The sequence below is a fragment of the Trachurus japonicus genome, chromosome 4, assembly GCF_045865225.1.
Source record: "Trachurus japonicus isolate A0001 chromosome 4, Traja_1.0".
Classification (NCBI taxonomy): domain Eukaryota; kingdom Metazoa; phylum Chordata; class Actinopteri; order Carangiformes; family Carangidae; genus Trachurus; species Trachurus japonicus.
Window position 1 is genome coordinate 21,343,336 of NC_140910.1, and position 26,659 is coordinate 21,369,994.

The following is a 26,659-nucleotide window of genomic DNA, read 5'->3' on the forward strand; positions in this document are numbered from 1 at the left end:
GTGCTGACAGAATAGGGCTCAGTAGGGGGAGGACGGGAGAGGGTGGAGGCAGAGTCAAGCGAGTTAGCAGATGACTGCTTCAGTCAAAGACAGAAAGGGAGCTGGAGGAGAGAAACCAAGGGAGGGTGGGAGACTTATCAAGCATGTTGATGATGAAAGGGAGGTATAGAGAAATTCTATTAAAAAAATCAGACTAACTAGAACCTCGGCAAAACCACACTTAATCTAGCTGCTCAGTTTCTAAGCTAAAAGGCAATGGAGGTCATTTTTGTATTGTTTTTACCATGATGATCCTGTCATGAGAGGTTCTGTTGCTACCAAAAATACATATAAATAGTGCAACATCGGTTTTTGAACCAACTTATTAATGAGGAATGTCCACTTCAACATGTCATATGCCAATTTGTTGAGTGTAAGTGATTCACAGAAAGGAAACCTGAATGGGTTCAGCATTTTTGCTAAAAAAAAAACACAAAAAAAAAACATACAGCTTGACTGCTGCTGGGACTGAATTTAAGCAGCACTGGCCATCAGACAATTTCTGTAGCTTCTTTGCTACCGCACCAACTCAAGAGAATGGAAATGTCTGTGTGAGAGACAAAGAGAGAGAGAAAGATGGACGGGCAGAAAGAGTCTGTCTCACTTTGCTGAGCTGTTCTCTTTCACATTCCTCTGATTCTCTGCATGTGGTGCTGCGCTGTCGATTTGTCGACTCGGATTAGCGGTACAGAGTGGACCACTCTTCTTTATCAGACTGAGACAAGTGTAGAGGAGACGCTCCCCTGAGCACTGGGTTGAGGTGTGGGCTGCTGGAGCCTGGGCTACTGGTTCTTAAATTACAACTGGCCACATGGGTAACGTAGGAAGGCCAAGAATGAGAAAGAGGGAGATGTACTTCTGCAAACTGGCACCTCATAAATCTGACATGCAGCCAAGTAAGGAAAAAGCTGGGGGAATGGGGTACACACACATGTGCACGTGCACGCACACACACACACACACACACTCCAGGAAAGACAGGAGGAAGTGAACAGGAAAATGGAGTGGAATGTATTGAAAAGAGACAAGGGGGGAGGTTTTTCCAAGGGACACTGTGGTTGAGCTCCCATCCACAACCAACTCATGCCTTGTCAATTTCATGCTCAACAGCCCTCGGGCAAAGAGGCAGTTTGTGTCAACGGAAGGATGCGAGGGTATGGTTAGTGTCGGTAACAGATGGTGTGCAGCAGGGAACCAGACAACTGCTTTAATATTATGATATGAACTATTACTTCACCCCATCAGACAGGTCGCCGCTGAATCACACACGGGATCTAAACCTCCTCCCAGTGGAGCGTCTACATTTGCTTGGAGAGCGTTTGTGTGAGTGACGTGGTTTTCATATGTTTTCTTTTTACACCAAATTTCATTCCTTGTTTTTGCTGATGCTGCTGATGCAATTAGGTTTCTGACAACTGCCTTAATTTAAAGGAAAGTTGAGTTGGTTGGATGCTCATATTGTCTCTGGTTATACGTTCCCTTAGTGGTGACTTCATACCTTTCCAGATCAAATCCAAAAGGTTTCAAGAAAAACACATGTTCTATTTATCATCATGTCGCTTTCCAGACACAAATGCACGCCTTTTAGTCAAATGTCCAGATTTCACAACACAAAATTTTCATCTCTCAGTGACGTATCCTCGTTGCAGCTGTCTGCCCGATCTTACCTGGGTGGCCATCTTGCCATAGTCTACCCAGCGCAGGGTGGCAAAGTTTGTGGACTCTGCACAGTTGAAGCCGTGGTTGAAGCCGGCATGGTAGCCATAAGGAAAGGTGACCATAAACTCTCCTTCGTTCTGAGTTATCTGTTGGCAGAGAGAGAAAAACATTAGAACAAAAAAAAAATCATTAAGACTTTATATCACTTTAATTTCCATCTGTACTCTGTGAACTGAATTCCAGCTGAATCCCTATCCAATTCATCTGAGGAGAGAGAGATGAGAAATCTTTGATCACATTCATGGGTCTGCTGCTGCGTCCGATAAAGACAACTATGTATCTCATAAACCCACTGGCTGAATAAAAACTAATTAGGTCTCTCATTAAGGACAACATTAATCTTTGCTTTAATTGTTTTGGGAGACAACACTTAAATTGTTGCCACATTTTTATTGGACATTTTATTTCATCTTGTAAAGATGTTTCTGCTAAATAGACTTTGCAGCTGGGGACCACCGCAGCAAAGTGATGAAATTGCATTGGGGCTTGGCAGAGGGCTTTTAATTTGAAACGCTGGGCACAGGAAGCTCCATGGCGCTCCTTAACCTGAATAACCTCTCTAACCTCGAGTGCCTCAGTGCCCATTTTGCATATCTTCTAAATATTGCAATTTGCACTATTCACCTGTGCATGCAGATCTCTGTTTTATGTTCGGAGAGCAGAAATGATCAGCTCTGTGTGTGCATGCTGCCCACTTGGCTTTTATCTTATTTATGTTACAGTGTTTTTGATTAAGCCGATTATGATTTGCAGCGATGAATGCTTATTTTCTGAAAATGATCTGCTCCAAATCTAAAAGAAGTTCTATAACTAGTGATGGATGTCACTTACACAACAGCTGCCATTAAGTATACGAGAATAAGGAAGGAGTTCAACTCCTCAGTAACAACTTTTCTCTAAACTTTTCTGACTTGTGAGCGAAATTGATTCAGTCTAACAAAACTGCTGCTCCAAGTGTTGAGTGTCTTCCCATGAGCTCAGTGTTATTCTGAGAATTTTTTAAGAAATGTGAGGACAAGTTAACCACGTTCTTTTTTTTTGTAATGCGTTGCCCCAAAACATAAGCCCTCTATGTCTGGCTGTGGATCTCAGCTTCTTTGTGAAGCTTGGATCGAGGCAATCGAGAGACACATCAAGCCAGACAAGGTGACAGGCATGAGGGGAGAGACAGGGGTAGAGGCTGAGAGCGGGATTTAAACTTCCTCGACTAAAGGCAGTGGTTCAGATATCAAACGCCCCTTTTTACTCTTGCAAGAACGCAAGAAGACGATTTTATTTTTACACATGAATCAAGAGCGGTACTGTAGGTATGTAACGAGTAACATGTTCGCTGTGATAATGACGTCCTGAAGGGGGAGTGAAAAGATAAATGGGGTGGGGGGAACCCTCTGCTGACAGAGGAGATCTGTATGCCTGCTATCAGCCAGTTTTGTTTTGTTTTTTCCATTCAATCTTCTTTTTTTTCATGTGAGGAACGTAAACAGCGAGGTGAAAAAGAAAGCCAATTAATTTTCTATGACAGACACAAGGGAAGATCATTATTCATACTGTATCAATACTACAGCCTGTAGCAGCCGTGGTGTTTATGTCAAAGCTGAGCCACTAACCTTCCTTGCGATGTCATTCATCATTCAAAACAAGCCCATCTCTTCAGCAATGTATGCAAGGTTTACTTATGCTAACAGAGCAGAGCAGGTGTGGAAAATGCATCTTTGATTCCCTTTTAAACAATCAAATGACATATTCCAAGATTTAATAATGATAATAACAATAATAACATAATATAATATATCAGTTTCAGCTCCAACAAACAGTTAAATTACCATGTTCTGTATGTGAAGGTGCATGGGTTCACATAAGCCTGGCATCAATCAATATTTACTTGTAATGGCTGAAATAATTAATAGTTTGTGTTCCCCATTTTACATAAAGGTGTTAAAAGTTAATGTGATGACTGAAGTAAGTAAGTAAATGCAGACCATTCATTATTATGGCCTGTGCTGTGCTTGTTCGCCACTTCAAATGGTAGATAGTATACGGTGTTTGAGTTCTTTGACCATGGGATGATGATAAACTAGCTTTCTTCAGTGGACTGTAAACATTTGAGTCAGCAGATGAGAGTGTGGGGAACAGTGAGTGATGAGTGACACCGTGTCAACCCATTTATGAAACTACTTTTGCACAAGCCTTATGGCTGACATCTAATATTTGGCAAAGTTCAAGTCTAGCACATCCTAACCATAATCCAGACAGCGCCACCTCTGCTTGGAAACAACATGGGAAATATACAATTGTCATGATGACTAATAAAATATCCATTTTTGTCACGCAACATCGACTAGTAGTCAGTGGCCACTCACCCTGTCAAAAGGAATGCTGTATTTCTTTAGGATGGATGGAGATATCAGCGTCATCTTGTGGCGGAGGAAGGCATCGCAGCCTTGAGAACTGCCAGGGAAGAAGCCTGCGGAGGGTCACAACAAGCACATGACATTTAACGCATTTTACTGGTAATCCCGATACGCCGTCTATGAGAGAAGCTCAAATTTTCTTGATAAACCCACGAATACCTTCATAAATACTACAGGCATCAGCAAAGCTTGGTCTACAAACACAGGTTGTAATGAATAACTTAATCGCTACCAGACATTGTTTATCAAACAGTTTATGTCAAATCAAATTGTGGCGCTTGTTTCTAAAAGCCTTAAAGTATAATCATCATTCCCTGATCCAACAACAATTTCCTAATGTCACGACATCCAGCTGCGTGTTTGCTGCCTGTCAGATGGCACAAGTTTGTCGGCGAAAGGTAAACTTCCGCTGGTGTGGGAGCTGAACAGACAATAAATAATGTGGAGAAACTATATGCGTACAAAGTGGTGTAAGTGAAGCTGGGCGTCCTTTCTTTTCAGACAGCCTAATTAATCATTACACAGTCAAAAGCTATGCACTACCTATCAAAAGCCTAAATTCTGGACCTAATACACAGCATTCACACGGTTCATTATCAGTATGTGTGTGATTAGTAAATGGAGCTTTTCAATGATGTGGTGCTGCTTTAAGTATCTTTGGTAGTTTTGGAAAGAGGCTTAATTGGCAGGTTAAGTATCAGAGAAATACCGGATAAATACTGCCAATTAAACTGTAGTCTGCAGGAGGAATGTAACAGTGTTTAGCGATTTTTGTTAATCCTGCAACCTGGAAAAGGAAATCTGGTTTTCTGTTGACATGGGGGTGAATTAATTTACTGCCTAGAGTGCAGAATAATCACATTACCGTAGTGTATGTAAATTCGTTGTTTGTGTGCCTCTAGCTTGGATTTCTGGGGGAAATCTGATGGATCGCATTATGGCACAAAGAAAGACTACAGCACAAAACTGAAACTGGGAGCAGTCTTATCCCATTCAGTGCAGCCAAAAAGAAAACCTTTGCCTGAAGAACATCAGCTTTGCAGTCATGGAAAAAAAAAACATGTACTGAAATTGTGCAAGAAGAGGCAGCACTAAAACTGAAGGGCCGCCAATGTCTTAACCAGTGTTTCCATTTGTTTGCTGTGTAATTAAAATATTACAATGAATTAAAACAACATAATCTAGAACTGCTGCTATTTAATTGTTGGTGGCTCTGCTTCCCGGGTCATTAAAAAGAAATCCTGCCCACTAAAACTGTGTATTGTGCCGATGTGTGATTAACCTCTTTGTTGTTCGACAAAACTCCACCAACACAGCTGCTGAAACTGAAACTTTTGTGTTACAAAACAACTCCACTTCCTTAAAAACACACAGAGTTGGAGCTTTGAAGACCCGACATGTCTGTCTAAAACAAAGTCTCACTTGTGCTCTTGGAGACAGAGCTAACTCCGATGGCCTCTGCATAATCAAAGAGTTTCTTTTCCATCACTCACTTTCGCACTCTTTACTGTCTGTACCCACCAGTGCCTTAAAGGGGGGTCCATCCAAGCCTCCACCCAGTTAAACTTTAATGTGACTGACAGTATAATCGGCACCCATTTCATCCTTCATTTCACTGCATTGTTTCAGCCTCTGTTCTACCCTACAAAGCAAGAGAGGGAGAGAGGGTCTCTATTCTCTCATCGCCTGCCTGCTTGTTGGAGCTGATAAAGGTGAATAATGTGCCGACACAGCCCGGGTATTAATCCCCATTAAAATGCAGCTGGCTCTCTGAGCTCTCCGTGGGGTAATATTAACTTAAAGGCTTCATTCTGTCCTTTTGAGTTTTAAAATTAAGTTCCTGCCTACAACCTAGTACCCCCTCCTCCTCCTCCTCCTCCTCCTCCTCGCCTCCAAAATCCAAAAAGTCTGAAATAATGTGGAAATGAGGAGTGATAAGAGAAACGGCTGTCGTCGTGTCAAATATTTGGAGAGGAGTTTTCAAGTAACAAGACCATTGTCCTGCAGTCCCATTAGGAATTCCTACTACACTCATCACTGTCTTTTTAGGACCTCGTAAACAGTTGGCTGCCTGTGCAGACGATGGCTTTGATAGGTCAGTGGGTGCTAGTTAAATAACGTTGGCACCGCTTTCCTCCCACTGCCAGCTGCTTAGCTAGGAGAGGATGGATGCAGTCCGACGGTGACTGAAAGCTGAATGCCAACATGAAGAATGATAACACGGTTTGATGACATTTTATCACATCTATGATTCCAGGATTGCATTTACCTGTCCAATTTGAATGCTTACATATCCATTATCAAATCTATTTAACATAACCACTCAACAATCTAATTGACAACCATCATTTTTTAGGAAAACATGATGGATATTACACAAAAAATAGAGTAATCTTACATCTTTTTTTTACTGAGCAATTCTTTTTTCTAATGAACTAAAATGCACTGTAGGTACTGAGCAGGTGCAGAGTATGAAATATTTAAAAAGTTTAAATGGAAGATTAGTCTACTGTATGTGACTTCTCCCGACCAGCTGGGGAAGATTAACATGAAAGGATAAACATGGCATTGGGAAAAGAAAGCATGACATGCAAAGAAGATTGCACTGTAATTGTCCTTGTCTGTCACATGTCACATACTGTGTGCATTACATATCCCAGCCACTCCAGTACATTGCAGGTAGCAAGTGTCAGGGGCTATGTGTTGGTGATTGATTAGCTCTCAAGCTCTTCACATCAACAAGGACAAACTGTGTGTCTATTTAATGAGGTTTTAATTGCACAACTTTGCCTCATCTACCCCTGCATTCTGAACTACATGCAATACACAATGTAATCTTCATTGATCAACACAGAGAATAGGAGGAGGAGAACATGGCTGGAAGAAAGGAAGGGGAGAGAGATGCAAGCAGACATCTTGCACCAGAGAGAAGGGCAGATGGTTGACAAAACACTAAAGGCAGATTGGCTAAAGAGCCTCACTTCAGTCGCAGTTATGCGAGTCGGTCAGAAGAGCAGTAAAAAAGAAGCATCGTATCACAACCACCTCTGGCTTATAATGTTCACAAAAGCATGTTATTAAATTGGTTGAGTGTATTATGGATGGAGTCTGACACACCAAATAAATAAATCTGGTTCAAGTGTATTTCACTTTCGCAAAATCTGCAATGCTCCTGGGTTGTTATTACACGTATGCAGACAACACAGTGAGCAGCAGCAGCAGCAGCAGCCAGTGCTCCTCTGCACCATAAACAATCGATCAACGCGCAGTCCGGATCGGCGTTTTGATTGGACGTCGTTGTATTGGCTTCGTAGGTTTCCTCCTCTTTCTGCAGGACAGTTGACGCCGCCGGCTTCGGCTCAGCCAGCCTTTCACCCCCGAAATTCAACATCCACGGCCCTCCTGATCTTTTTTATTCTGAGCGAGTGCACACACTAACTGCTTCAAGCTGCTCTTCCTTCTTGAGCTCCATCTTGGCACAGCCAGGTGACAAAGAAATCTATGTTTTTATATGTGGTGAGAAAGCGGGATATGAAAGTTTGTCATCTCCTGAATACATGCACATTTAACCGCAGCATGTGCCACGGTGTTTACTGGGAGGACCGCTGACAAGAGGAGAAAGGGTGGTGGGGTTGTTTACCGTGAGTGGTAAAGGATTCTTCACAATGTTGTGCACGCTGTGCTTACGGGGGAATGAAACAGGCTGTAGCTGAGAACTGCTGCTTAACTTTGTTCACCTGTGTGAGGGACAACTAGCGAGCGAGCTCTGGCTGCGTGTTTTCAGTACATGTCCTGTGTGGAGAATGTGTAGCTTTCTAATGCAGCTCGAGGAGCAACATGGACACATAAGCTGTGTTTCCACTGCAGGAGCTCCTGATGGGGGACATAAAACGTCCTTCCACCGTGTGTGTCTTCACTGCAGAGTAGGACAAGTATAGGACCTGCCGGCCTCTCAGGCAACGTGACCAGTGTGCAACATTTTCGATCATTGCGCTGTTTTTATTTTTTTACTGCGCCTGTTGTTGTTGTTGTTTTTTCCAGCAGTGTAGACACTTTCTAATAATGCTAGGTTCTAAAAATGGTGTTTCGATTGTAGCGTAATCGCATAGTTGTCTGTCCACTTATCATACATCTTGTCTCTTACTGACTTATTCTCTTTTTTCCAGCTGTGTAGGCGCTTTTCTTTTGGGGCTTTCTCTTGGCATCACATCCCGCTTCGAGTATGCCCCATCGCCCCTGTGGGAAGTGATTAATCAGCGGTCATCCTCACCCAGGTGACGACCGTGGCCTGACTTGTGTCCAGAAAGCATGCTACCGATCTTGTCAGCCCTCTTCAAACAGACTTCTCAGAAGGAAATAAAGATCCAGCTTCCATGGTGTCATTTCACTGATATAAACTACAACCTCAAAACTCTCTGTCCTCAGATTGTCTACTTCCTAGATGATCACACAGGGGAGAACATGTAGCCGGCTTATGTGACTGGTTACTGAGTTTTATGTCAGTGTTTACGTCCGTCTTATTTGAACACTTCCTGCAGAAAAGGCCAACCTACGTTTAATCAATCAAATATTGTGTTGGTCATAATATAGAAGTTATTGCTTGTGTCTGTTGAATAACACAAGTGATAAGGAACTTAAAAAATAATGGCATATTAAATTGCAACTGCAATATTGGTTAAAAGAAAAACACAATTTGATTAATGTCCCAAATCGTTCAGCTCTGCAGGGCACACGGGGGTAAAATAAACAAAGCAAAAGAAAATAGTTTGAACTGGAAATGTCTTTGCTTCCTCACCTTGTGCCAGCCTCTCCAGCCTCTTCCCGTGCTCAGGTGGGATGGCATACCTGCAGACAGAGGAGATAAAGAGGGGATCAGTTAGTTTAGTGAAAGCTTTTAGCCGTTACCAAGACAGACACGTCAAGTATATTGCGATTGTTTCTCTTGTACATTTCCATAGACAATCTGATACTGATACATGTTCACAATCTCCTCTCAGATATTATCGTTTTAGAGTTTCTGACCCAGAAGCCCCTTGGGTTCTTTCTGCTCCTCTACTGAATTTCCAACTTTTATTGTCTCATCCACAACTTGAAGACCTTTTTGATCATTGATCATGCTGCAAGTTGTAAAAATGGAAATTGCAGGCCCATGAGATTGTGTCTGGGCAGCTTTGTTTGCTTTTAAAATATCATGAAACAACCGTTTCCTATTACAACGTCTAAAGGTGCTGAATAAAACAGAAACCATACAAAGCAATGGTAACAAGTCTTCCCATGAGGTGTGGGGGGATTGAGGCGAAGATGTAACCATTAGAGTAAAGAATATTTCACCTTGAATAAAATATTTGCATTTTATGCGTCAAAATTACTTTAAACAATGACTGTGTATAGATAAGAGGACATGTATGTTCATGATATGTATGCTGTAGCTAGCAACACCTTCCATCTAGTTGCCACCATGAAAAAGAACAAAAAACTCCTGCAATAAAATTAGCATGATTAACAAGAGGACATACCTCCAAGCATACCATAATAATAAAAAAAACAAACTACAAAAGCTCCCTGAACAACATCCTCACGTAGATACTAGATAAAACCTAAATAGAAATGAGCTAATAATTTGAAGGGAAGAAGAAGAAGAAGGGGAAACAGACAGGCTGGTGGAAAATGACCGATAAAGGGCAGGACCGGGGGAAATGACTGTTTTGGGAGTGCAGGGTTATTTCACAGCCCTCAGCACTTACCGTTTTAAGAAATGAAATTACCCATGCTGCTGCACACCTCACCGCCCCTCCCTCCCCCTTCTCTCTTACACATGCACTCATCATGCAAATCACTATTCTTGTCGATGTTTGAAGGGTCTGGAGGGAACAAAATGGAGGTTCGAGGCTGTGGTTGAGTTTTCTATCATATTGCTTTGATTGGCTACATTGTTCTGGTCCACTCTTACTTATCTTTTTTTCTATTACTGCTTTGTTTCATTTGTAATGATTAATTATTTTTCTCCTCTATTTTATTATTGTACAAATACGGCAGCCCTGTGGCCTTAGCACTGTGTAAGAGAAATGTACAACAAATAACAAAAGGTAAAGTGTTTGGAGGTGTTTGTAATGTTAATACATAAGGTAGGCGCAGTGAAAAGTCTCTATCATTACACTAAATATTATGTTACATTTAGATAGCGAGTTGATTTGCAAAACAGAGTGGGAGGGAGCCTGCAAAGCTCAAATCTAATCTGCTCATTACAGTTATAACAACACTTTTTAAGTGAAATTATTTCCTCTGGGCTGCTGAAACCTCCAGAGACTTCAGGCAATGAACTACTATCCTCTCTCACTCCTCAACAGCCAAGAGCATGTTGGAAACAAAAGGGAGAAACAGAGGGGCAAGCAATAGAACGAAAGAACAAAGATGGAGCGATGGCGTAATGCAACGACACGTAAGGAGCAAGAGAAAAAAAGAGGGCAGAAAAAGGGAGGGAGAGGGAGACAGAGAGAGAGAAACACAAAGCAAATGCATGAGTCGTTTTCAACCATGGAAGCCAAGACACGGAGCCACACTGCCACCTGTCGACTAAAGATCTGAACTTCAGAAAGGTGCCTCATCCTTCAATATTTTATTTTTACAGCCTGGATTCATACAACTGCCCAGCATCAGAGGCTCTTGACCAAAGTTTAGTCTTAATGCCATTAGGGAGCAGGGTTATCATCTCAATTCAGGTTAATATTTCAGGGAGCTACTGTCTGTGTTTTTGTGTTTTAAGAACATAATCTTTTTTTATGTCTGAGCAGACTTTATTACGAGTAATGACAAACACAGAGAGAGCATATTCTTACTTTAACCTGATCTTCTCACTCTTGGTTTTTAAATTACCAACCTCACACTCCGCTCTATCTTATACGTAAGTCCCGATATGACCCAGTTCAACACTCTGACTCGATACCACTTGTATGTCTTTGCTCTGTTCCTCATTTCTGGTTTGTGTATCTAACACTTGTCACAAAGTGTTTTTGGGTGTGTGCCCTATGTGTGTGAGCACTTCATTGCATAGCATCGCCCATTTTCACGGCTGTGCTGCTGAAAATACATCTTACAACTCAAATAGACCGAAGTCAGTCTGCACTCATTCTGAAGTTATGTTTGACCAGAGCCTCACACTGGTGGTAAGAGGGTTTGTGCTTTGCTTTTAGATATAACTGAAATGAACTTGATACTGATCTTGTCATCCCTCTCAGTTACACAGCTCATCGGTACATTTTTTTAAAGTATTTAAGTATTCCTTTAGAGGTGTTTTTGTCCTCAGGAGCATCATTTCAGAGTTTATGTAAATGTGCACGAATTTCAGAGACGCCTGCGCTAGAGAACATCCCTCAGATGATCCCCTCCATCCCAGCATCAAACTAAACAAATCAGCCGATCAGCGTGTCTCCTCCTGTTCCCTCCCTCCTAAGGCCACAGTTGCCATGGCAGCAACACGTCTGTCAACCCGGCAGCAGAGACAGAAAAACACACAAATAAAACAACACACGCCAAAATGAAGGCTTGAACTTTTCCACCTCTCTAAGGAAGACCATGATTTATCTATTGCGGGACAGCGCTCCTAGCAGGTGGAATTAAGACGTCTTGACAGCATGAAGGGCGACACAGTGTGTTGTGTTGTGTGTTTTTCCATTTTCACCTTTACAGACAGTTTAAAGAGTATTAGGCCTATGTTTCCTTTTCTTCAGTGTTTTCTGGCTGAAACTGGGCCACTTCTGTTAAAAGAAACTCAACGCTGAACAAAAGAAAATATGACCAGAAGTTAGAAATTAGCTCATAATTTACAGCATATTCACATTTTTTGCAACCCCACTCCAAAAACTAATAAAAATCTCCAATTAATCTACACTCCATAGTTCATGCCCCATAATGCAAAGGTGGAAGCAGAGCTTAATTTTCCCACCTTTTTAAAAAAGAAAAAGAAAAACTGAAATATCGAACTATTATTCAGAACCTTTGCCATTAAAAAAAGAAGAAGAAAAAGTCTGTCAAAGACTATAGACGAGTCTGAGGACTAATGGATTCAGAAGATACGCATCCCTTTCCTAGAAGTTACAGCTTCAAAATATCCCTTTCAATTCTCTTTCGTCAGCCTTTCCCTACCTTCCCTCCGCATGCTCCGAGGCTAATCTTTTATCTGACAGCAGCTACTGGTGTGTGTTGAGGTAGAGGGGTGATCGAGAGGGTTTCAGCAGTAAAAATAAAGAGAAAGAGAATGATGGGAAGGACTGTGACAGAGGGAAAATGAGGAGAGGCTGAAAGTGTGTGTGTGCGTGTGTGTGTGCGTGAGTGTGTGCATGTATGTGCATGTGTGTGCGTGTGTGTTAATGGCATGGTGTGTTTAACAGCCTGTAAGTGCCCGACAAGTGTAAAAGTGAAAATGATTCAATTTCAGAAGAATGAAGGTGGGAAGGCTCAGTGAGTGAGTGAGTGAGTGGCTGTGTGTGTGTGTGAGAGAGAGAAGAGAGAGAGAGAGAGAGAGAGAGAGAGCATGTGCTTAAATAGGGGAATGAATGGTGTGCCTCCGTCTATCTGTGAGTTAATTAGTCTAACTGACAGAGATGACAGTGAAGGCAAATCGAACAGAAGTATAAAGAGGAAGAAAGCAAGAAAGGAAGCAAAAAAGTAAGAACATATAGGTGTATCATCTCATTAGTGAGTTTGAGGGCACTACAACAGGCCTGAGGAGATTTAGGAGTAACATGTCATATTGAACACTGGCCAGGAGGAAATAACCCGACCTACTCTGAACGGTTCAATGCTCTGACCCATTTCTAAAACAAATCAGTGATCTATAACCCAGGATTAAAAACTAGTTAATTTTTAGTAAAATTACTTGATACTTTACTAGTAAAGTCTTCTTCTTTTTTTACAGTTCAGAGATGTATAGAGGTTACACTGTAGTATGTCTATGATGGTGCTTTTGTTTATAAATATCAGATATATGTATCCGTCAGTGTCAACTCAAGGATTCAATAAAGCGTATAATACAAAGGCAGATATACTTTAAAAAGGCCACACAGGCTGTGTGACACACTCAAATTTCTCAAATGTATTGCTGTGTATTATGATTGGCATATTTGAAAGGTTTTCTTTGTTTATCTCTTGCAGTATTAATGAGTGGTCTTGTAAAAAAAAAAACACACAAAAAAACAAGTCCTGGTGTATCTTCAAAGGGCAACACACACTGGTAGCCTGCTGTGCAGATCAACCCCTGCACCTATTATTTTCTGTGTGAGACCCTACACTGACAGGCATCAAGGCCCCCAGTGTGTTTAAACATGCTCACTACTCCTGCTTCCACAACCTCACTCATGTTGCCCCTATGCATTTGTTCTGTACATCATTGATTAAAATGATGCAACCAGAAGCCCCTGTTTAAATGTCCGTGAACTGTAACACACAACATCAAGCGCTGCATCATTTGTATCAGATTAAAGATTTTAAACCAACTGTTGCCATCCAGGCTGAAGAAAAATGCAGGCATAAACCTCTGCTGCTCTTTACAAGCATGGCTCAGCTCCCGTTGAACACCAGACTGAAAAATCACAGCTTGATGAATGTCATTTATATATCTATATATATACACATATATATATAGATATACACACACGCGCACGCACCTTGACAGTGGGTTGTAAGGATACATAGCCACTCTCAGCGAGAGGTGTGAAAAATGAGACAGGCAGATGATTTTAATGAGATCACATCTCAGAGAGCAAAAACACGCAACATACACACACAGCGATTACACCACTCCAGGAGGAAGACAGGAGAAGGGGAAAGGTGGAAGGGAAGCATACTGTGACAAAAATGAAGACAGGAGAGAGTAAACAGAGAAGCCAAGCACGCACACGCGCACACACACACTGTAACACTGTATTTCTAAGGCTAGGTTGACTCCGCTCACTACCTGCAGTGCCGAAGATCAAAAAAATATTGAATGAAAGAATTGGGGGAAAAAATACACAAACACAGATGCGCACATAAGAATCAATTTTTTTTCGGGAACCAGGGGCCACCAAGGTTGACTGACAAGAAAACAAAAGGAAATATAATAATAATGCACAAAATAGAAAGTCAGCAAGCTCAACAACACTCAAGCCCATGTAGCCTCCTATACTGTAATGTACCATATGGTTTCAGCAAACTTTCTGTGGATTTGCAAGAGCGAGATGATGATAAAGTCTGACTTTCACACCAGTACGACTCATAGCAAGGTTTGCACAGTTTGCTGTTTTTTCTTGTGCTCGACATTCTTCGGAGATTCGCTGCAGATGTTTGAGAGAACAAAAGAGAAAACAATCGCAAACTATTCTTAACCAAGCTGACAAAAAATCATAGAAGGAAAAGGTAGAAAAACAAAACTGAATTCTGGCATTATTCATGAAGTGTGTCCAAATACCTTAAGGTCAAAAACACTATTGTAAAAACAAACAGACGCCAACCACAATCAGATATCTCAAAGGTTTATCCACCAAACAAAGGACTCGCTGGTGGTGAGATAGCCAATGAGAAGCCACAGTGCTGCGAGTGCAAAGCAGTGCGCTCAAACAACGGCACTGTAGTCAGGAGAGATGAAAAAAAAACAAGTACACAAGCTCCAGACACACATTATGAAAACATGAGTCTGTGAATTACGCAAGTGGCATAGCTGAGGTGTTTAATACCCAACCACAACTTTTCACCTTCAAGCCCTGGTCTGCTACAACTTCAAACTAGTTCACTGAGACAAAGGCACTGATGACCCCCAGACAGGTTTCTGCCTGTACGTAACAAATAGCAAGTCTGCCTGTTCATATCAGTACCACAAAAAATCAAGAACCAAGAAGCATAACTGAGAATACACTCTACCCTGTACCGATTGTTTGCGTTCATCAATAAATCACAGTGATGCTCAAGACTGATTGGGCCCAAAGGTAATGAGATGGTATTCCTTAAAAATAACTCTGCCTCCACAGTTTAATAAATAAAGTATCCTCACTCAGACAGATTTCTCCCTGTTTGATTCATCATGGCTGTGCTACCTCATCTCCACAAGCAGATTATGTTCCTGTTAGGCTCCACATGAACTTTAGGTGGTGCTGTAAAACCAGACACTTCACAGCAGCCGGGCAGGCAGTGTCATCAGGCTGTTCTACTACCCACAGTGCAACAGGGCCGGCCAACGTGTCACGTGCTGCTTGTTTCACAGGTTCTGGCAGTTATCGCTGTAATCCAGTCCAACCATTTTTGTGAAAATCACAAACCGATCGCTACTGCCATGTCAACTATAGCCTCCAACGCTGGTATGTGACTGCCAGCTATACTGACACACAACTACTGTGTGGCAAGCACAGACTGTAAAACCAATTAAAAAAGTGAACTAAAAGGAACTACTTTATGACAGATATGACTCCACAAAACTTTGTATATGATATATAACATTATCCACCGCTCCATGGATTGATTTCTTGTTGGCTTTATTAAAAAAATGCACATGGCCGGGAGGAGGGTTAGCAAAACAGTGGAAAACCGACCGGACTTCCATAGTTCCCCTTTAAAATGACATTAGTGTGGCTGTAGAGAAAGCATCTAGACAAAACAAACAAAAAAAGTGACTGACCAGGACTTGGACTGTCCAAAGTGCAGGTAGTTAATGCTGTAGAGGTCCATGTCCTCTGTGTGCCAGGCAAACGTTGTCTTCCACATGCCAAAATATAGATATGGAGTATTGACACCCTCAATAACGATGCCACACTCCTGCTCCACCATGTCCAGCAGCGTGTTGAGATGGCCGATGTTCCACTCGTCAACACCCTGCACAGAATAACATGCAGTCTCATGATTACCATGTACGATGACTCTACCACCAGATGGTGCTGTAGTCAAACAAAAAATTAATTTTTTTCATTTACAGGGCAAGGTATAACAGTTACAGCATATGGATGGAGAAATCTCTATGATACTCAAACACACAATATTTGAAGCAGTTTTAATTAATCACCTAGAATTACAAGTAACAATTGTCAAAAAAAAGTCTAAAATATGCATCCTATATAAATGCAAAAGGTAGAGAACATCTTTTATTTCCACAAATCATGTGATTAATAACACTGATCGAAATATCAAGCAAAAGACAGCAGGGTTACAAAATGAGCTATAACACACACACACACAACCCACACACACACACACACACACACACACACCCCTCACCTCATCATAGATGGAGCCACTGACATCTGCACCATAAATGGGTGACACAAATGTCAGGTTTTTCCAGTACTTTCTCTCCAAGTCATCAAAGTCTTTGTGGCGAGGTGTGCAGTACCTAAAAACAGAACAGAACCAGATTGTCAGCTGCAAGAAGAGATGGCCTATCAGCTAAATCCTCACGTTCAAAATTTATCAGTTTTCAATCACTAACTTTTTACCCATTTTAGATGAAAAAACGTAATTAAGGCCTAAGCAATCTCCGATAACTCATAATTTCAGGCTGCAATAGTCAACCTAGGACGTTGCAGGAAGTCTCAAACACAGCCTTGATGTTCATACATGCACCACTGTAGCTTCCACAAACGTCGACATAACTAACATAAGTTACAACTAAGGCACGAAACAAACGTTTTTATTTCTTGCTGGAGGAGTTTCATGCAAATCATACACACAAATGACATCCCAACAGATGTAGCTTAAAACATTTGCTGAGGTACTTGGGCAAGTGGTGGAAATTACTACTGAAAAATCAATTAACATGCTTAAATGTTTTATTATTTAACGGTTCAGGGAAGAGAAATCAGCAGCACTGGTAATGTATTAAATTTTACTACTGCTCAGAAGGCAAAAGCAAAATAGAAGCTTCTCATCATCAAGCTTCATTTATAATGTACTATGTATTATATGCGTATCTGTGTGTATGTGTATGTGTATGTGTATGTGTATATATGTGCACATAATAATTTCCCTAAACTAATTTGCAACTCATTTAATGCATTTCTATTTATCTCTTATTCTTTTTATGTATTATTCCCTTTTTCTTTGTCTGATGAGAATAGAATAGAATAGAATAGAATAGAATAGAATAAATACTTTATCTGTTTCAAATAGACAGAAATGTGTGTTTTAAAACAGCTCCATGAGGCATTAAAACACAATTAAAATCCACACCCAGGCATTAAAGACACTCTTAAAACACACACCACAACAGATGTTTGTTTGTCGTCGATTTAAATGTGTGAAGAAGTGAAATGAAGAAGCTTCTCATCATAAGTTGCCTCCTCCTCTAAACATTTTTTAACAAAGTCTCCAAGCACGAAATAATGACCCCAATTAAGCGCCTGGACTTGGCCCCAACTTACTTCTTGCTGTTGGCAAGCTTGCGGTATTCTCCCACGGTCATTGACTTCTTCTGGATGTTGTACTGGGTGAACAGACCCGACTGACCTGTCACCACCTGCATGATGGGAGCTGGAATCACCATATCCTCGATAGTGTCATAGGATTTCCGAGGCTTCCAGCCCTCCGGGGGAATCACCTGTTGAAGGGAGCATACACTAAGTTACATTCATATAGGCTAGAGAGGTTTACAGTGACTTCATGCCACATCCAAGTAAATGTTTAACACTGTACAAGAATATCCATAACACCCCATACAAGTTTTATTGTTCTTTATCTGGGGCATGTACGACTCTATAATCCACCTTGACATTCAAATACTTTTGCTTTCTTTTAACCAGTAACTGAATTTGCACAATCAGTTTTTGGATAATCAGATATTGATAACTTATCTAATTTATTACTCATTTCACTTTAATCAAAATGATCTTATGACAGAACTATTAAGGACTTTTGATTTTTTTTTAAAGGTATATTTGTTCTCACCTTTGCCAAGCCAGCACGGTGAGCCCCTTGACTCTCCATATACACGATGTATTTGGCGAAGTCTTTAAACTCCTCCACGGTGGGCCTAAAGGTCATAATCTTGCAGCTGGGGTTCTTGGCGCTGACTGGTGGCACTGGTTGCGGTGCAGGGGCCGGGGGGAGCTCAGGATCTGTAACGATACCTGGGGCCAAGTCTGGGGCTGCAGGCTGAGCTGGGATGCTATCTGGAGCAGCATCATGTTCTGAGGTCAGCGCTGTGTCGGGGGTTTCAGCTATTGCTGGCTCCTGGGAGGGAATCTGTTCTTGGGTTGAAGTGGAGCTGAGAGCAGGAGGTGAGGCCGGTGCAGGGTCTGAGGGTGAGGTTGGGGCAGGCTGAGGAGTCGGCACCGTGTCCATGGGCATGTCGGTAGCCATTCGGTCGTTGAAGAGTTGCAGGTGAACCTGGAGAGGAGATCACGGGCTATTAGGACATATTCAAAATATTTCAGCTTCTTTTTATTCAAACATTTTTGTAAACTCAAATAGGGAACAGCTGCAAGATGGATAATATGTAGGGATGCACCAATGCATCGCCATCGGCTGAACATTAGTATCGGCCAATATTCACCTCGCTGACTGACATCGGCCATTGGAAAAATACTGATGGCAGTGTCCAATGTTTTAAGTATATACAGTTGTGTTCAAAATAATAGCAGTCCGACATCACTTGCAAGATAAATCACTGATTTTGTTAGAATTTCAACTTTTTTTTTTTTCAACTTTTTCTAGAAGGTTTAGTAAAGGTATAGAAAACCAACAGACCCAACAGGCATGATGTGCATGCTGCCGATTCTGTGAAACTGAATCATTTACTGAAAGGGGCGTGTTCAAAAAAATAGCAGTGCCAGGTTCAATTATTGAGGTCATTGATTATGTGAAAAAAAATAGGTGTTAAACAGGTGGCCCTTATTCAAGGATCAAGGCAACTGATGCTGCATATGCTGGCTGTGCATTTGTCCTTGAAAAACAGAGTAAAATGGGTTGTTCAAGACACTGTTAAGAAGAAGAGCATTCTTTGATTAAGAAATTAATAAAAGAGGGGAAAACCTATAAAGAAGTGCAGAAAATGATAGGCTGTTCAGCTAAAATGATATCAAAAGCTTTAAAATGGCAGCCAAAACCAGAAAGGCGAGGAAGAAAAAGAAAAACGACTATTCGAAGGGATCGGAGAATAACCAAAAATGGCAAAGGCTCAGTCAATGATCAGCTCCAGGAGTATCAAAGAAGATCTAAGATTGCCTGTGAGTACTGTATCAATCAGACAACGTCTATGTGAAGCCAAGCTACCACCAAGAAGCCCCCGCAAAGTCCCATTGTTAAAAAAAATACATGTAATGAAGCGGTTACAATTTGCCAAATAACACATTGACTGGCCTAAAAAGAAATGGCGTAATATTTTGTGGACTGATGAGAGTAAGATTGTTCTTTTTGGGTCTAAGGGCCACAGACAGTTTGTCAGACGTCCTGCAAACACTGAATTCAAGCCACAGTACACAGTGAAGACCCCCACCCCCCCACAAGCATGGTGGTGCAAGCATCATGATATGGGGATGTTTCTCGTACTATGGTGTTGGTCCTATTTATCGCATACCAGGGATCATGGATCAGTTTGAGTACATCAGAATACTGGAAGTAGTCAAGTTGCCTTATGCTGAAGAGGAAATGACCCCAAACAAGACAATGACCCCAAACACACCAGCAAGCGTGTAAAAAAAGATGTCAACAACACTGCTATTTATTTGAACATTATATTTCTTGACTTTCTGTAAAATATTATCTAATTAAATTACTTTTTCCAATTTTCTTGGTTTGAAATAGAATGTGCAGTGTCCCCAATGCAGTTGTGTTCCTTAAAATACAATTTATTTGAAGAATTTTTAGGTTTACTCACCTTTTTAAACACACTGCTATTATTATGAACATAACTGTATATTTTTTTGACGTTTTTGCCTTTATTTAATAGTACATAGTGAGATAGACAGGAAAGGGGGAGGCAGAGAGAGGGGAATGACATGCAGGAAAGGTCTGCCCGACACGGGATTGGAACCGGGGATGCCTGCGTTGAGGACTGTAGCCTCTACATGGGACGGCCGCCTTAACCACTGCGCCACGCACCGCCCCAACCAGCGTCCAATGTTTAGCTGTTATGTAGCTTTTTTTATGTTTATGTATATTTAAATCGTATAAAAGTTTCTTTCTTTTTTTTGTTGTGAAATACAAAACAAACAACATAGTGTACATATGTCAGTCTATATACAAAGTGTTGTATGATGTTATGTAGCATATTGTGGAGGAGAAGCTTGTTTTTTTTCTCTCTTTTTCGGGGGGACGTGACTCTGCCCAGATGCAGGAGGGCACGTGTTGGTGGCAAATGTCGGTTGTGTAAAAGAGTTGGTTGGAGTAAAAGAGGAACAAATAACAAAGAAAAAACATTGGCAATCAACCAAATTGTTATTTTAAACATCAGTATCGGCCCAGAAAATCGATGCATCCCTAATGATATGGAATTGCTCAGACAAGTTTGTGAATTTCGATTTTTATATGGAGTGCAAGTTTTTTTTTCTTTTTCTATTGGAAATTCCTACAAGACAACGATATTGTAGGAGAAAATCGTGATGTGACCCTCTGATGACATGAAGTAGGGAACTACGAAACCAGAAAATAGAAATCCCCAAATAAACATGAATAGAGTTAAAACAAAGACACATGTTAGGCCGGGTTCAGGCTACACAATTTTTTTGTCTTTCACAATGGTCACCATGTCAGATTAAACAATCACAGTGACAACAATGATGACCGATCACCCTGCGCGAGTTCGACATAGGCCATCGGGGAGGCGTCACAACAAACTGTCAATCTGGCTACTGTAGTGCTGTGTGTGATGTGAGGGGTCTTCAGGGGGACGTGTCTAAGCGTCCCCTCGCTCATACACGAAAAAGAGAGGAAGAAAAAACTATAGTGGAGCTGTTCCTGGGTCTGATGAAGAGGACAGTATGGACGGTCTGTTCTTCAGACAGAACATGAGGTACCTACAATAACGAATGTCTTCACCTCTAAACCATTGATTCACTGACATTGCACACATGATGTTCACAATACATCAGAGCGCTCTGTCATCCTACTGGTTCACACCAAGGTTCACGACGTAGGAGATGTCAGACTAGGGGAGAAACTAAAAAAGTTCTAACATGCTTGACTTTCTGTCGGGGTGTCGTGGAGCATCCTCGACACAAAATCGCTGTTCGTCAGTTATGTCGCACTACACGTCCGTCGTCCGATTGTCGTTCCCGACACTGGAAATTTGTCGGCCACGACAAAAACGCGTGAAAATCGGCCTGAAATCGTGTGTGATCCTGCCTTTACTCTGCAGTTACTGCTTTCCTTGATACTGCTACAGATCATGTTTTATTCCCTCACAGCTTCCCTGCCTCATCTAAAGACTCCCTCACTTTAATAAAACATTTCCAATGCTGATCCTAATATTGATACTACTGACAATGTGTGTCAGTAGTAGTAGTAGTGAAAGTAGTGAATGATGAACATTGCACTATATTGTCACAGTTCTGTCTGCAGCCTGCACATCCACAGGTGCAACTCATTAAATCTGATTATTGTGGAAAAGTTATTATTATTTTGTAGTTTAATTCAAAAAGTGAAACTTTCATATATTCTAGACATATTCTTTCAAATATTCATCATATGAAAGGTGAAACATTCAAAGCCTTTTTGGTTTTAACTTCAATGATTCATTCAAAAAAAAAAATTTAGAAGAAGTTCAAAATTCAAAGTCAAAATCAGAAATCCATCTCGACCACTTGTCCGTGCAGGGCCACAAAGTGCTGTGTCAAAACACATTTATGGGTAGTTGACTGGAAAGGAAACGTGAGAGGAAAGGTGCACAAGCATCAGGGATGACCGCAGCCTTGAGAGGATTGTCAAGCAAAGCCGATTCAAGAACTTGGGAGAGCTCCAGTCAGTGCAATGCAATAAAGGAAACTTAAATGCGGCTCCTACTCGTTCTAAGTGTTTATCCTGGGCTAAAGAGAACAATCTTCCGATGAAAGTAGCCTACATTTTGCATTTCATTTGGAAGTCAAGGGGGAACAGTGGAGAGAAGACACACAATCCAGGTCATTTTAAGTCCAGTGTTGAGTTTTCACACGGAATTTTGGTGACGTCTTATTTGCTGATGTTGGTCCATTGTGTTTTATCAAGTCAAAAGTCAAGGCATCCATCCACCACGAGATTTTAAAGTATTTCACACTTGCATCTGTTGGCATGCTCTGTGCCAAATAGATACAAAATTCCTTTGCCAGCAAACCTTAGCACTAGCACCGTTCCTGCATGATATCAGCAAAATGTCCAATGTGCAATGACACTGTTCGATATTGCGATGACGATATGACTTGCGACAAATACTCAGGTGTGCATATTAACCATATAGTTCTGTGTCTGAGAACAACTCAAAACGCAATAGCACATATGCCAGGCCTGTAGTGGCGCTGTAACACTGCCACACAAACACACCAAAAACAGAGAAGAAGAGTGGAAAGCTTCCCCGCTGTAAACAAACTCCAAACATTATAAGTGGACTAAACACGAGAAGTCGTGCGAGTACAAACACATCCATCGATGCCGCGTGGACAATGACATGGCTCAGGTGCAGTATCTGAGGGGCCTGATGGAAGTCCGCCATTGTTGTTGTTATGTTACAGGTATGAGATGTATGAGTGTGAAGTGAGTATGAAGACATGGCGCCTGTAAATAAAACATATTGTCACACCTGAATTGTTTTTCCTTGTGCCGGCGGACCACTTGTTAGACGCTTGTTTATCCTGTTACATGCAGCGTCTGTTGTCTGTCTGACGTCTGCCCGATTTCACGTGAATGCAACATCAAGAATACGTTCCAATATGCAACCACACCGCTAGATGGGGGTAATTCCTACACATTATACCTTTAAATTACGATGACACAAATAAATGTTGGGTTTTTCGCATACCACAATACAATTAATAGCAAATGACACGCTAAACATTTGCTACCAATTCAATGTTACGTTTACGTAATTTAACCCAGTTACTGTACATTTACCTTTACTTTGGCGAACAAAACCATGGGTATCCCGCAGGTGATATTAGAAAATTTCCTCTTTTGGCTGCTACTTTTTTGCAGCATGTTTTACAGACTGATGAGCCCTTGTCGACTTAAAGGGATAGTTCACCCTAGAATGATATTTCGCTCATTATCTACTCACCCTCATGTTGACTAAGGGCTGGAGGAATTCTCAGAGTCCACCGTCCCTTCTCTGAGTTACAGGGGGTCTTGGCGTAGCAGTGCATGTCCATATAACGGTTGCAAAGGGACACCAGAGCTCTTCGTAAAAAAACACACACAAAAAAAACATCCAAATACCTCCATGATGCTCGTATGTAATGTCCGTCTTGTGCTGAAGCCCCAAATTGCGCAATTGTCCCGAAAAAAATTAAATAAGTCTATATTTTAAGCTTGTTTGTAGCGGAAGCTTCTCGAAGCTCCTCTTCCTGGTCCGTCCAAATCTCGCGTGATTCGCAGTAACCGCACTAACGCCGGCGCAAATCACGCGAGATTTGGACGGACCAGGAAGAGGAGCTTCGAGAAGCTTCCGCTACAAACAAGCTTGGAATGTGGACTTATTTAATTTTTTTCGGGACAATTACGCAATTTGGGGCTTCAGCACAAGACGGACATTACATACGAGCATCATGGAGGTATTTGGATGTTTTTTTTGTGTGTGTTTTTTTACGAAGAGCTCTGGTGTCCCTTTGCAACCGTTATATGGACATGCACTGCTACGCCAAGACCCCCTGTAACTCAGAGAAGGGACGGAGGACTCTGAGACTTCTTCCAGCCCTTAGTCAACATGAGGGTGAGTAGATAATGAGCGAAATATCATTCTAGGGTGAACTATCCCTTTAAAGGGGACTATGCAAGTCCCGTCGCTTTTCTATTGTTTTGCTAACCCTCCTCCTGGCCATGTGCATTTGTTTACAAAAAAAACGGCTAGAAATTAATCAATAGAGCGGTACATAACGTTATAGCCTATATCTTATACGATGTTACAGCGTGTATATTTGTGTAGTCTTGTCTGTCATATACAAGAGATTACAGGTTATGGGGCGTGTTTGTGTCGCAGTGCACAGAGACGAGAGCTGGGACGCTTGCAAAGTTGTTTTTCAGCCAAGAGACGCTACGAAAACACAGTTTGTTAACTTTGTTTTCATTCCATGCGAGTTGCCCTCATCTGCCTGTATGGTTTCGGCATAATCTTTTTTTGTAAATTGACAGTATTGAGGAATCTTTATGATTAATTAGGCTATCTGTTGCGTTTAATACCACAGTTAATTGTGAAATCAAGTAACCATGACATCCCTAGTTACAACCAGCTATCATGGTACGAGCACGACAATGTCATAAAAGATCATGCTTGGCAAACCATAGCTCTAGAGATCAGCTTTTGAGGTGAGAGATCAAGTTTGAGTTAAGGGTGTTCGCAGTTATCTGCATGTTGTGTGGTATGGGTCCTGTTAGTGGACTGCATCATATAATGCTTCATACTGGTGCAATATCTGCAATGTCACTTTACAAACAACATATGAGGCACCGAATGACTTTCAATACTTGTCACAATCATTTTACCACATAGCCTACTACTAGACTATCAGTTGTAAAATAACTTGAGCTGACTCTTTCAGTGGACAACTGCAATATCAATTTCCATTTTCTCCCCCCCATCTCCAGACAAACAGGTGGTGACAAGAAAATAACAGTTTGTTGCACACAAACGGAAAGTTATGTTTTCAGATGAACATAGATAAGGTTGGCACTGTCAATCACGCAGGTGTCACCCAAACAAACGACCCACCTTTTATCAACAACTGTTCCTGAATGCAATGTGTGACTTTGATCACATCAGACAACATATTTGGACAAGAATACATTTGATTAAAAGACTGAAGATGTTTTATCTGAATTTGTGCAGCAACCCAATACACATCACCAAATCAGGTTTTCAATCCAATTCAAGCATCTTCTCATTCACACATACATCGACCACTTGGGAGCATTTTATGACCAGCTGTGAAGTTGAGTTTTCTTATTTGTGCAGTGAGTTGTTACTACAGGACAATCCAACTGGTGACTGTCATTAAACAAGAAATTTGCATCTAACACAAATAGCCTGTAGAGCAGGAAACATGGCATGCGGTTTAAATGGCAAAAAAAGGGGGGTCAGGTGCCACCCAAGATCAATGTAAACAAAGGCGTATCATCACCATTATCATTGAGTTGCGTGTGTTTCATTAATGACTTGCAAACAATCACCTATGCAGAGAAAGACGCGTCTTTTAAATAGACCCAACCTACACCTGAGAACCGGTTTCACTTCAACAGTTAAGATAATTTGAGTCTTTATTGTCGCGAGAGTCTCTTCCAATATACTTGATCTTAAAATATAACTCAGTTAAACGTAGGGATCCCCTCTCTCTCACCGGGGCTGAAAGGCCATATGACCCCCCAGCTGTCACACCACAACAAAAAGGGGCCTACACAGACCCTTTAACTCCACCTGGGCCTGAAACTTGTCAGTGCTGCAGCAAGCTGACATGTTGATACTGATACACTGCACTCGCAATCTTGATTACTTTATCTATATCAGGCTTGCTGATAGTGAAAACGACGCTCGTTGATTTCAGGCTTCTGCTTCTGCTTCTGCTTCTACGGGCGACGATAGCTCTGCACAACTAACACCAACTGTTAGCATTTGATCCAAGATGACAGCGAACTAAAATAAAAATAAAAAACGTAACTGGTGCGTTTTAAAACAAGCAAAATGTGAAACTTAGATAAACATTCAATGCAATCTGCCTAGGTTGTGCATACACGTAAACCCAGCCATTAGCTATATTCAGACAGAGCCACATCCATGTCCTTAAACGTAATGTATTCTTAGGCTAGGTGGCTAGCTTCTCGCTAGCTACTTCCATATCTGCAGTTAGAAAAAAACAAAACACCGCGACGACAAGACACCACACCATCACAATTAAACGAGAGCACAGACTTTGCGACTGAATACAACGAATCCCGTTTAGGATATATTACCTGCTGTGGTGAAGTTTCGCCCTTTTCCCTGTTGCTCTCAATCAATTTGGTTTCGTTTTGTACAAAATTCCCTGGAACGGTTTTCTTCTAGCATTAGCTAACTGAGGTTGTCGCGGTCACGCCCACCTCACGATCTACGCCTTCTGATTGGTTGAACCACGCGGATACTATGGTTCCACTTGGCGAGAAAGCCGGCGATACGATTGGTTGATTCGGTTACAGACACAGAAACCAACCAATCAAAACAGACGCTTACTTCTCCTCATGGTCTTCGACGGTCGTACTGAACTGATGTGCACGTCATGCACGTACACAGACTGCCGGGTTTGTAAAGGGCTTCACTACTACAGCCATTACGAAAAAAAACCTAAACATTTTTTTACTATTTTCATGATCTCTGCATGGGTTTA

General features: G+C 41.5%; 1 protein-coding gene across 2 annotated transcripts in view; it reads right to left on the reverse strand.

The window, feature by feature from the left end:
* Nucleotides 1-26,387, reverse strand: part of kdm4b (lysine (K)-specific demethylase 4B) — a 48,313-nt gene extending 21,926 nt beyond the window's left edge. Inside the window, exons 1-8 of one of the 2 annotated variants that reach the window (XM_085774650.1) lie at nucleotides 26,250-26,387; nucleotides 18,072-18,512; nucleotides 17,549-17,724; nucleotides 16,407-16,521; nucleotides 15,814-16,007; nucleotides 8,965-9,014; nucleotides 4,119-4,222; nucleotides 1,707-1,844 (exon numbers count right to left, since the gene is read on the reverse strand). In XM_085774650.1, coding sequence (XP_085630776.1) covers nucleotides 1,707-1,844; nucleotides 4,119-4,222; nucleotides 8,965-9,014; nucleotides 15,814-16,007; nucleotides 16,407-16,521; nucleotides 17,549-17,724; nucleotides 18,072-18,485 — 1,191 coding nt within the window. In that variant the 5' untranslated portion in view covers nucleotides 18,486-18,512; nucleotides 26,250-26,387. The remainder of the gene's footprint in view (nucleotides 1-1,706; nucleotides 1,845-4,118; nucleotides 4,223-8,964; nucleotides 9,015-15,813; nucleotides 16,008-16,406; nucleotides 16,522-17,548; nucleotides 17,725-18,071; nucleotides 18,513-26,249) is intronic. The other variant, XM_085774649.1, reaches the window with a different exon arrangement.
* Between the last annotated feature and the right edge of the window lie 272 nt (nucleotides 26,388-26,659).